Genomic DNA, 12,455 nt, shown 5'->3' on the forward strand with positions numbered 1-12,455 from the left:
CCGGCAGGAAGCCTCTGGTACAAAGCGTTCAATGACCCAGTCTCCACCCCACACGCCTCCAGCCAGCAGGCCTGTTTAACAAGACCCCGGCAAGTCCGTGTTCAAATGAAGCTGGATTCCTAAACGAACAGGACACCGTGCAGAATCTCAGCCGCCTGTCCCAGGGGCACGTGCTCCAGTAGAAAAGGAAAATAAATTAATACCTTCGTTAACTAGCCCGGGCCGCTGCCAGGCTGGTGGCGGAACAGCCGTGGCTGACCTTTCAACTGGTACAGAGCAAAGTGGGGAACAGGGAGCCTGTGTGCTCCCGCAGAAAAACCTAAAAATAAATTTGCAAATAATTTCTCGAGATGCGATGAAGCAGCAGGAGAAATAAAAAAGATGCTAGTGAGCTTGTTTTCAAATTAAACCGTGTCTGGCCAGCTCCACGGTCTCATTTTTTAAACGTCTAAAAAGCAACTTAATGACTGTGCATTTGAATTCTGCATTAATTTCAGTTCAAAATCCTCCCCCTCTTTACTTTTCTTAAAGCAGGAAAGCCTGTAGGGAAAAAAGAAACACGGATTCCACCCATATGCTAAACGGAAACACTTTTTAAAAGAGAAATCACACTGATGTCCATTGAAGTGAAAGTAACAGACAGAAAAACCAGTGCTCAATTTGAAGGGTCTGGGGCAAGTCCTTTTGTTAGGGAGAGGATGGCCTGGAAGAACACTTAGATCTCTAAAATGTTTCAGTATAAAACCAAGACTTTCCCGTCCTCTCTTTGGCACGTTGAAACTGAACCGGTCAGCTGGATCCCAAGCGATGTGACCACAGAAATTTAGAGAGCTAAAAGGAGGCACAGTGCTGAGAATGCACCCCATTCTTAAATGCTATTTTTAGATCTCTGAAGCCAGAGAGGGTTTTAATCGGTATTTTGTGCAAAAATTAGAAAGGCAGGGCCTGGGGAAGGTTGCCAAGGGACTGGGGTTTCCCTCGAGGTACAACCAGTTCGCTGATGGGGGAGGTTGGTACCCTGGGAGCCAGCACAAACTGGCCTCAGGGGAAAAGAAACTTGTCCCCAAAGGGCTGGAGGAGCAGATCCTAAGCTGTCCACCTGGCCAAGAGGACTCACAATTTTCCGCTCGTAGAACGCCCCGCTGCTGTAGGTGGTGGCCAGGGTGGACGCACACTCTTCCAGGTACCACGGCTTGTAGCCGTTCTCGGTGGTGCTGCTCACGGAGATGGTGTAGATGCTGTTGGTGTAGCCATCACAGGAACAGTGGTCCCCCTCTCTCCCGCCATTCCCAGATGCCCAGACGAAAATGGAGCCCAGGCCCTGCCGACCCTAGACAGGAAGGATAACAAGGTGTCAGTCAGCCCCGGCAGCTACAACTTTGAAGAGTGGGTCTCACACCAGCCTGGAGTCCTTCCCTTGGAATGTCCCTTCCAAGGGTCTAAGAAGGATGCATTCAGGGGTGCCTGAGTGGCTCAGTTGGTTGAGCATCCAACTTCGGCTCAGGTCATGATCTCACGGTTCACGAGTTTGAGCCCCACGTCGGGCTCTGTGCTGACAGCTCAGAACCTGGAGCCTGCTTCAGATTCTCTGTCTCCTTCTTCTGTCTCTGCCCCTCCCCCACTTGTGCTCTGTCTCTCTCTTTCTCTCTTAACAGTAAATAAACATTAAAAAAAAAGGATGCATTCAGATTGTATGAAGCTACCAAGGACATGGTTCTGTGGGCCCCTGTTTTATTTTAAAGGATTCTTTTATTTTTTTAATGTTTATTTATTTTTGAGAGAGAGAGAGAGCATGAGTAGAGGAGGAGCAGAGAGAGAGAGGGAGACACAGAATCTGAAGCAGGCTCCGGTCTCTGAGCCATTCAGCGCAGAGCCCGAAGTGGGCTTGAACCCACAAAGCTTGAGATCATGACCTGAGCCAAAATAGGATGCTAAACTGACTGAGCCACCCAGGCATCCCTCCTGTTTTATTTTAATAGAGCACTTCTGCCTGTGGTGACAGGCTTAATGCTGCAGAATCACAGATTGCACTGAGGAGATGGCCCAGAAAGACCTCTCTGTTCTTCATGGGAAAATCAAGGGCCTTCAAACAAGCTGTTCTATTCCAGAGCCATGCCTGTAATTTCCATCGTAATGTCCGATCATCACAAAGAGCAATATTACTGAGATGAAAAATTGATGGCTGAATTTATAACATTGATTTTTCTGGACCGAAAGAGCTGGTCCTATGAGGCAGAGGGCGAATTTTCTTAAAAACCCAGTGGAAAAGGCACATGTCTTGGAGAGCAAGCTAATTTTTAAAAATTGTTTAATGTTTATTTATTTTTGAGAGACAGAGCATGAGTAGGGGAGAGGCAGAGAAAGGAGGAGACACAGAATCCAAAGCAGGCTCCAGGCTCTGAGCTGTCAGCACAGAGCCTGATGTGGGGCTCGAACCCATGAACCATGAGATCATGACCTGTGCTGAAGTTAGATGCTTCATGGTGCTCCAGAGCAAGCTAATTTTTGAAAAGAGGGGGTGGGACTGTGAATTCTGGGTGAGGACTGAATAGGTAAAAAGGGTCATGGTCCAGAATGCCCTGGCTGCTCATGGCCATCTTATGAGGGCTTCCCAGGGTCCCCGCCATGGGTCCACATTAAAGCAGTCAGATGGTCAATGCCAGACAAGGCCAGCACTTCACCTGTACCTAGGTTTTTATTTTTAGGAACGCATACACGAGAGCAAGTGTTTGAGAGGCAGTGGTGGTCAGGGTAGCTTCCTGCAGCTCTGTTCCATCCCACATCCACAGAAGCAATGATTTCTGATCCAACCAAGTCACAAACACCAGCTAAAGATGAATTAATCCAAGACAGAGCTCACCATTCTGCCCAAGTGGCTGGACCCATTGGTGGTGCACAGCCAGCCCCAGAGAGCAGTGCCAACACCCATGTGGGTGAAACTGGACCCACAGGGCCGGTAACTTTGGTGTCCTTGCCGAGGACCCTTCTTTCCAAATAAGTGGGAGGAAATTGATACTTACGCCCAACAACTGGCCAATTCAAAGAAAACTTGCAACAGAATTCTGTGATCCCCATAGAGTCCAACTGAAGCCTTGCTGCTGACTCAGGGGGTGTTATGCTCACTCTGAGTTCAAGTCCATCCCAGGCTGAGTAGATCCAACTACTCTGAAAGCCCCATGACGTTCCATTTTGTAGACCAAGTGGACTATAGTTCTTTGCCCTTTTGTGCCTATTTGTCATGACTCTGACATTTCCTCCAGTTTCCAACCTGAGGCTCTCAACACAGTCCACAGAAGGTCCCTCACACTTACGCAATCCCGCTGCTCAAAGCTGCCTCACTCACTCCACTTTCCACGTGTCCCAGGGGGGCCTGTCCACATGGCCATGAGCTCCACAGAAAGGTTACTCACATTTAGCCAAAGGTCAACCTTCTGGAAGAAAGGCGCAAAGTACCTTAGAAATGGGTGTGTCTGTATGTAATTCTCTTTGAAACTAGTTCAAAGAAACGGAAATCCAAATAAAAAGGTATTTAATCCATCAGAGCCGATCTTTATTCCATGCGGATTATTTATTTATGAAACACTGTCATTTTGCTAAGTGGGGCCTATAATCTTATTGTTCCAGAAGCACAGACGATGCCTCCACACAGCATTCCTCATACCTGAGCATGCACACAGGTCACTGGGGGCTTTGCTCCATGGCAGACTCAGACTTGGCAGGTCTAGGGGGAGCCCCGAGATTCTGTATTTCTTTAAAATAGTCTACTTTTTTTTTATTTTTAAAAAAATGCTTATTTATTTTGAGAAAGAGAGAGACAGACAGTGAGCAGGGGAGTGGCAGAGAGAGAGGGAGACAGAAAATTCCAAGCAGGCTTCACTCTGTTAGTACAGAGCCCGATGTGGGGCTTGAATTCACAAACCACGAGATCAGGACTGAGCCAAAATCATGAGTCAGATGCTTAGCTGACTGAGCCACCCAGGCTCCCCAAGATTCTGTATTTCTAATGAGCTCCCAGGTGATGCCCGCGTGGTTGCTTCTGGACTCCACTTTGGGTAACAAGGGCCTAAAGTGCCAAAGGCATATATATTCCACCTAACACCACACAGTTACTCCTAGAACAATCCATTCTCTCAGGTGTCGAGGCATCAAAAACCTTTCTCCTTCCTGAAAAGTCTCCTAAAAAGAAAGTGAAAGTGAGGTAGAGAAAATACCCAGATCTGAGGTGTGGGAGATGTGTTCGCTGTCTCTTTCATGTTCATTTCCCAGGTCATGGAAGCTACAGGGCAGACGTTATAGCAGATGACAGTTCAACCCCAGCCATGAACTTGCATTTCTGTTCAGGACAGTCACAACCTCAACTGGATCAAAACCTATTTCAGCGTCCTGCCTGGGAGGTGAAGGGTTCATCTGTGAACTCCGAAGCACCGTTCCTGAGGGCTAGCAAATGCCCGGCATCTGGGCAAGGCCAGCCTTTCCAGCCTCAGCCATGTTGCATCTCCCCTTTGGGATGACAAGCTACGTGAGGGGTAAAGCTTCCTAAGGACCGACATTAGGCACATCCCTATGCCAAATTATGGTCTCTGAAGTCTCCAAACCACATCGTCCACCAGAAATGAAGTCAGACTTGACAGAAAAAGACTGTAGGTGACAAATGGGGCACCGAGGAGGAAAAACAGATGGGGGAATGTGGTCTGGTTTGAGATCACCAAATTTCTAGGAGGATTTTCAGTGACAACTTTAGACGGCTACAATTTAAGGCTCCCTATATGATATATTTTACTTCAGAATGACTGAAAAAAAATGAAATGACCTCAGTATTTCAAGCAACTGTGACAAGAATGACAGGGAACCACATGGTCCCTTCTGCAGCTTCCTCACCCCCCCTTGACAGCCTGATAAAGCTGACGCTGCTCGGAATTCGGCATGCAAAGAGCCCCTCTCTGCAGCTCCAGGCTTTCCAAAGTCCTCCATGGGTTCATCTACACAAACCCAAGTAAACTGAGATACCAAAAAATTGTTTGAAAACAATTTGGGGCACCTGGGTGGCTCAGTCAGTTAAGCGTTGGACTCTTGATTTCGGCTCAGGTCGTAACCTCATGGTTTGTGGGATTAAACCCCATGTCGGGCTCTGTGCTGACACCATAGAACCTGCTTGGGATTCTCTCTCTCTCTCTCTCTGTCTGCTCCTCCCCCACTCACACATACACACTGTTTCAAAAATAAATAAATTTTAAAAACTTAAAAAAAAAAGAAAGAAAACAATCATTTATTTATCCAGGAAATGGGAGGCCCTGTCCTAAGACATCAGATCTTTAGAAATCATCTTCTAGAATAACACATGTTTAGGATTAACACCATTCAAAGCAGTGTCTTCCACACAGAAAATGTGATCACTAGTTTATAGCTTAAATTAAGCTTAACTTTTAGGATGTTCCACTTGTCACCAAGAGTGAGATCCATGTGATCTAGTGGGTGGTAGGAGCTGAGTACTGGGAAGATAAGATATTTTTACCGGGCAGCCCCTTGTAGGCAGCAGCTGACTTGGTCACAGAACCTTCCAGCACCTGGCACAGCTCAGGTGCTCAGCAACCTGACAGAAGCAGCTTTTGCATTTTCTTGGAGTTATGGGGGTGGGGGGTGGGGGCAGGCAAAGGAAGCTGTGTGGTGTCTCAGGCATGACCATAAGGTCAAATGCCAGGTTGGGAGCATTCTAACACATAAATGCTCAAACTCCACAAAAAAGTAATAGAAAATGGCCAAACTGAATACATCCAGAAAAGCGATCAAGTTATATTATTTAGAAGAAAGAAATAATGAACAGGGTTTAAAAAAGATGGCTCCTCTATGGGGCAGGGCCAGGGGTTGGGCAGAGGGTAGACAAAGAAAGGTTGCCTTTAACACAATCTTCTGATAATATTTGATTTATTCATTAATTATTTATTAATCACATTTTAATCATGGTGCATAGGTTACAATAAGTAAGGACTTTAAAAAAATGTTTTAAAGCATAAACAATAAGGGGCGCTGGGTGGCTCAGTCGGTTAAGCCTCTGACTCTTGATTTAGGCTCAGGTCATGATCTCGCAGTTTCGTGAGTTCAAGCCCTGCATCGGGCTCTGTGCTGATGGTGTGGAGCCTGCTTGGGATTCTCCCTCTTTCTCTGTCCCTCACCCACTTGCACTCTCTTTGTCTCTCTCAAAACAAATAAATAAACTTCAAAAAAAAAATAAGATTTATAAAGCACAAATAATAAAATGGACTTGAACCACCCTCCTCCCCAGCCCTTCTCCCCCATCTCCAATAGAAGTCAGAAGTATGAATGCTGACCCAGGGATGCTTGGACTTCCTGCCCAAACCCCTGTCAGCATTGCCAGGCCATACCCTATACTCTGGGCTGGGCCTTGTTGGGCCACCCAAAGCCACCCGGACACTGACCACAACTCTGTCTGCCTGCTCCAAGAAGCTGTCCTCACCCAGAAATCTGCCGCACCACCTGGCTTACAAGAACTGGGTCATCTCCAGTCCCTCCTTCCCTTCTCCCTGCATTTTTGACTCCCAAGGACCCAGAACTAATGATCACAGAGTGACTGTGGGTGGGCCTCCTGGTGGGTGGAGGAGAAGAAGGCTGCCAGCTTCCTCTGCTTCCCCTCAGCTGGTCAGTGGAGAACCAGTGCTTGGATGTTTGCTCTGTTTAGTCCCTGGTGAGGCTCCACCCAAGAAATCCTAAACACATTAGGCTGTGTGCTGGCACTGAGGGCAAAAAGCCAGGCCTTCCTGCTTTGGAGGCCCTAGATTAGCACACGCTCGTGACGGACGCAGGAAGCTCCACAGCTGGGTGTTTCCATGGGCAGGTGGTCCCAGGCTCAGGACACCCCTTCCACCTGCACATTCCAGGTTAACAGGCCAGGTAGTTGGACTAAGAGCCCGGCTGCCCACCTTGGCTGGGGGCTGTCAGGCTTCAAGGCACAGAGTCCTGGGCTTGGCGGGTGACCAGCTGGCACCTGCTGAAATAGCCATTCTATGACAAGGTGAAATTCTTCTGCTCTGGATGGTAGAGAGCCACCTCCCTGAGCCCCTAAATGACTTCTCCCTCACACTGGTCCTGGCACAGCAGGGCCATCCTGGTCCTCTTTTGGGGCTCTGGCTTGTGTCACTCTGTTTTTAATCGTTAAAAACTTTGTTTTACTCTTCCCCCCCGCCCCTCCCCTGAGAGATGCACCGAAGCCCTGAACAACTCACACCTTTTTAATGCCATACTCGAAGGCTTGTTTAGCCAGGCGGCCAGGCCCATCCACGGTCTTCCCGTCGTCGTCCGGCCCCCAGCTCGCGCTGTAAATGTCGATGTAGTTGGGTCTGATGCCCAGAGACTTGGCCTCAACCACATCCGTCACGTCGCCGTCCAGCATGCGGATGCCTGCAAGCACACAAGGGGGCTCCATGCACGCCTGCTCTGTACTTGGGAGGGTGGCAGAGACCGTGACCCCAGGGCACAGGGGTACGGCCAGGGAGCCCCACACAGTTCTGGAGCCTTCCATGCTCTGCACTTGGGAGGGCGGCAGAGACCGTGACCCCAGGGCACAGAGGTACGGCCAGGGAGCCCCACACAGTTCTGGAGCCTTCCAGTGTCATTCTGGAAAGCTTTCCCCCCATCCTGTGCTGGCCAAGGTGAAGGACTTCAAATACCATCTGGGGCCACGCTGTGGCGTCCCCGACACAGGACAGCAGCAAAGGAAACATAAGTGTTTGGAAAATATAGGATTTAAGCCATTTCCTCAGTAGCACGATATCATTCTGGTATTTAACAACAGAACATATTAGACGTATTATGATTATTATTTCTAGAACAGAACTCTGGGGCCATTTTCAACTTTCCCTGCTGTCAACAGTTTATTTCTCCTTTTTAAAAAACATGACTCCATCTCTGATTTGTAATTAGGAGTTTTTAACCTGAAAGACGGAAGGCCTCCCCCTAGCATATCAAGGCGGGGGGTGGGGGGCATCTTATTTCAGTGTGTATTCTGGTTCTGGGTTCCCCAGAGGGCTCTTTAGGTGCTGGGGAGTACAGATTCCTCAAGAGCACCTCAAAAGGAGAGGGGGTGAGCCAGGAACCTCTTCCGAAGCCTGCCTCCTCGGCCAGGGGTCCCCTGCCCGCCCTGGGCCCAGCATTTGCCTCCATTAATGATTACACTCTGCACCCAGCAAGTGTGGTACCCTCGTGCCTCACCCAGAGAGGGGGTCTCAGCGATGCTGGGATGTGACTGGGAAGCAAGGGTAATGATGGCCACCAGCATGTCCTGCCTGGACGCAGAATGGGACCTCTCTGAGGCTCAGAAAACCTGTGCCCTCTCACCCCGGATCAGCACTCTTAGGTGACTCCTTGGGGACCACAGCCACTCCGCTCAGAGGTCCCCAGAAACCCCTCCTCCACCAGGCCCAGCTCCATGTGTGTGGTGGCCATGCCAACGAATTTTAAATCTTGAGCTATTTAAGACATAACAGGAAAGAGGACTTTTTCTGATTATAAGCATCACATATGCTCTTTGCAGAAAGTTTGGAAAATAGAGAAATAACTAGTGATAATATTTTGGTTATTTTCTTCCAGTATTTTTCTTTGGCCACAGCATGCACTTTCTCTCCAAGTTCTTTTTTTACCACAGAACCTCATACAGAACATTTCCCTGCGCCATTAAAGACTCTTCTAAGACTCGATTGTTAATGGCCGCAGCTTACCCTCCCGTGCACCCCAGCCCAGGCGGCACTTCCCCCGAGGTTTGCCTCACTGAGCAGAGAGGCCCCCACCTCCCCCAGACTGGGCTGGATCTACTCATGCAATATCCCAGAATCTGCGTCGACAAGAGAGCACATATGCCAAAAATAGAAACGCGGAATACAAATGACTTTAAAAGACAGAACAGTGACTTTTCCCCAGGATGAAAAGAAATGGTACAGGGCTCAGGCAGGAAGAACCACAAGAAAGAGACTCTTTGAGGGGACACCCTCCCCAGGGGCTCAGGGACAGATGTGGGATGTGGATTAAACCTTCCTGTCCCACCCATTTTAACTGGAATTGTGGAGATGCCTTGCTGTCCCTTTTGATGGATAGTTGAGAGGCAGAGATCCCTAACACATAAATTTCGAATGATACCTAATCTCTCACCCAGTAACACAGGGGTCGTAGACGAACAACTAACAGTACTTTATGATTTGTCAGGGTGAGAAACTTCCTACCTACAGAGAATGTGAAGATGATTTAAATGCAGCAAATTCTTCCACCCTATCAACTTGTCCTGCCTGGTTTTTGAAGGTTCAGGTTGCCCTGAAGTGTTCTCCTTCAGGCCTGTCCTAACAATTCTGGTTGTGAGTTGAGAGAGAAAAGGTAAGAGGCACCGTGCAGGGTCCCTGGGAAGCCGAGTAGGACAGTTGTGCTGATAGGAGGAGGGAGGGCCACCATAGCACACTATCTTGGCCCTGTGCTTACGTGGGACACAAAGCAAACTGGAACTGCTTACTCCAGAAGCCTGGAAATCATGCTCAAAATCAATGTCAGAGAAATTTATAGCAAAACAACAGTGAGACTGAGGTCTGGGAGACATCAGGAGTTCAGTGACAGGGCCAAGAGCCATTTGAGAGTGTTACGGCACAGGCAGTGACAGAGGATGGTGCTGGAGTCATCAGAAGAACCATGTCTTTATGGTGGAAAGACCTTAAAAATGAGAAGCAGAAATAAATTCTAACTTCAACCCTGTCTGTTCTATCTTCTGGCTCGCTATCTATTTCCCTTCCTCTCTTTACTACCTGTTATGGACTGAATGTTTGTGTTCCCCCACATTCACACGCTGAAGCCCCACCCCACCCCGTGTGGTAAAGACAGGAGTTTTAGGAGGTAATTAGCTTTGGATGAGGTCATGAGGGTGGGGCCCCCAAGATGGGCTTAGTGCCCTTATAAAAAGAGTCAGCAGACAGCTTGCTTCTTCTGTCTCTCTCTACCACATGAGGACACAGAGAAGTTAGCCATCTGTGAACCACCAAGTGGGCCCTCACAGGGGAGCAGAATGAACAAGCACCATGACCTTGGACTTCCAGCCTCCAGAACTGTGGGAAGTAATTGTCTGTTTTGTAAGCTCCCAGTCTGGAATTTTGTTATGGTGGCCCCAGCTGATGCAGACAGGACCTCAGCTGCCTGGCTTAGGATGGGCCAGGAAGCCACCACTGTTCACACACTAAGATGGCACCACATGGCCAGTAGATGTGGACTCCTGTCACCGCTCCCGAGGAGTGGCCCATGGAGCAGAGCTCTCTATGGACAGTGTGCCATGGGACGGGCAGGAGGGAGGTGGGGCATGCCATGGGTGACAGTCCTGCCGTGACCACCAACTAGTGACTCTGGGAATTACCCCATGTCACTGAGCCTCCATTTCCTATAGATTGCATTGATGAAAGTTATCATATCTACAAAGGTGCCATAAAAGCTAAAAAAGAGGGGTGCCTGGACAGAGACGCAGAGATCCAAAGAGACATAGATTCCGAAGCAGGCTCCAGGCGCTGAGCTGTCAGCGCAGAGCCCGACATGGGCTCACCAACTGTGAGATCATGACCTGAGATGAAGTCAGACGCTTAACCGACTGAGCCACCCAGGTGCCCCAGTTTTTTACCTTTGTTTTAAAAACATATGCTATTTGATAATGTATGAAGGATCATAAGTTACATACATGTTAGTGGTAAAGCCTAAGGAAACTGACATTCACAAGCCCTCCATCCATTCAATGTAAATATAAACATGACCCACTGGGGTCTCTACCTATGCCCTGCCCCTCACAGAGGAAATTACTCAGAATTTTGGACTGTCTTTTCATAACCTTTTTTTTTTTTTTTTCAAATAAAGGGATGCTTATTATATGGTTTTAATGTTTATTTTTGGGAAAGAGAGAGAGACAGAGCATGAGCAGGGGAGAGGCAGAGAGAGAGGGAGAAAGAGAATCCAAAGTAGGCTCTAGGCTCTGAGCTCTCAGCACAGAGCCTGATACAGGGCTTGAACTCATGAACTGCCAGATCATGACCTGAGCTGAAGTCGGATGCTTAACGGACTGAGCCACCTAGGCGTCCTCATTGCCTTTTAAAAACTAGTGTTTTAACACAATTGTATGCATGCTTAAATAACATATTGCTTCCTTTTGCTTGTACTGGGAATTAATCCTTCATTGGTTAGACACATTACCACTATCTTCTTTCAGTTGAAGCCTTGTCTTCTCACTTTATTTATGGTATCTTTTGCTAGACAGAGATACTTAATTTCAAAGGAGTAAGAACGACTTCCCTTTGAGGATCAAGGGAGTTATAACAGAAGCCAAATTTATGTGAGTTCATTGGGATCTATTGCGGGGTTCCTTTCTCCCTTTTATGGGTGGGGCAGATCCACTTTTTACATCAGCTCAGTGTACTTTCTTTCTGATTTCTGGGTGGACACGATGAGTCAGGGTGATCTGAAAGGTTATCTTTCTTCAGTCACTGGTCTCTGTGCTCAGGGCTTCCCTCTGTCAGAGACACTCGGCCCAGGTGCTTACTTAGCCATCAGCCCAAAGAGAGGGGCCATAACCAGTAGTACAGGATGTTGGCAGTGTGCTGTGGCAACGGTGTGGCCTCTGGCAAGATTAAAGAGCAGCTCACAGTGGGGGAAAGAGAACAGGGGTCAGAGAGTCCTGGGGTGGGATCCCAGCTCTGTCTAACCTCAGACCAGGATCTCAACCTCTCTGAGCCCTTGTCTTCCACAATATTTACCTGGCGGAATAGCTGAGAGAGTTAAATATGTGTTGAGGCCATAGTGCCTGGTGCTGTTCGAGAAATGGTAGCTTTTTCTTTATATCCTTATGTTCCACAACAGGCTTTCCAGGGCAGCAGAAGGCCCTGCCAGTCACACAGGCAGCCAAAATCAATTCTGATGTTCTAGTGCCGAAATGCAACCTGTTATTCTAGACTTCTCCATGCAAGTTAGAGGTGTTGGAATGCCTACCTTTAAACAAATATGTATTTATTTTGAGAGAGAGAGAGAGAAAGAGAGAGAGCACGGGGAGGGGCAGAGGGAGAATCCCAAGTGGGGCTCAATCCCACAAACCAGGAGATCATGACCTGAGCTGAAATCAAGAGTTGGGATGCTTAACCGAATGAGCCACCCAGAGGCCCCTGAATGCCTACTTTTTAAAAATTTCAGTATAATTAGCATACAGCATTATATTAATTTCAGTATACAATATGGTGATTCAACAATTCTATGCATTACTCAGTGCTCGGTGCCTCCTCTTGAACACGAAGAACGAGATGCCAGAAGACATCACAGATCTGTAAAAGCAGACAACCAGAATGATTTCTCAATACCTCTCCCGATGCTTTTCATCTCAGAAGAAGACTGACAGATGTGTGAGGAAGGAAGCATAATGTATTTAGATTTTAATGAAGCATCTA

At 48.0% G+C, this 12,455-nt stretch overlaps 1 protein-coding gene across 2 annotated transcripts in view; it reads right to left on the reverse strand.

Moving 5' to 3' along the window:
- Positions 1–12,455, reverse strand: part of PCSK6 (proprotein convertase subtilisin/kexin type 6) — a 191,543-nt gene that overhangs the window by 83,388 nt on the left and 95,700 nt on the right. For both annotated transcript variants that reach the window (XM_060617833.3, XM_060617834.3), the window contains exons 7-8: positions 7,241–7,413; positions 1,118–1,330 (exon numbers count right to left, since the gene is read on the reverse strand). In XM_060617833.3, coding sequence (XP_060473816.2) covers positions 1,118–1,330; positions 7,241–7,413 — 386 coding nt within the window. The remainder of the gene's footprint in view (positions 1–1,117; positions 1,331–7,240; positions 7,414–12,455) is intronic.

Source organism: Panthera onca, chromosome B3, assembly GCF_046562875.1.
Source record: "Panthera onca isolate mPanOnc1 chromosome B3, mPanOnc1 haplotype 2, whole genome shotgun sequence".
Lineage (NCBI taxonomy): Eukaryota > Metazoa > Chordata > Mammalia > Carnivora > Felidae > Panthera > Panthera onca.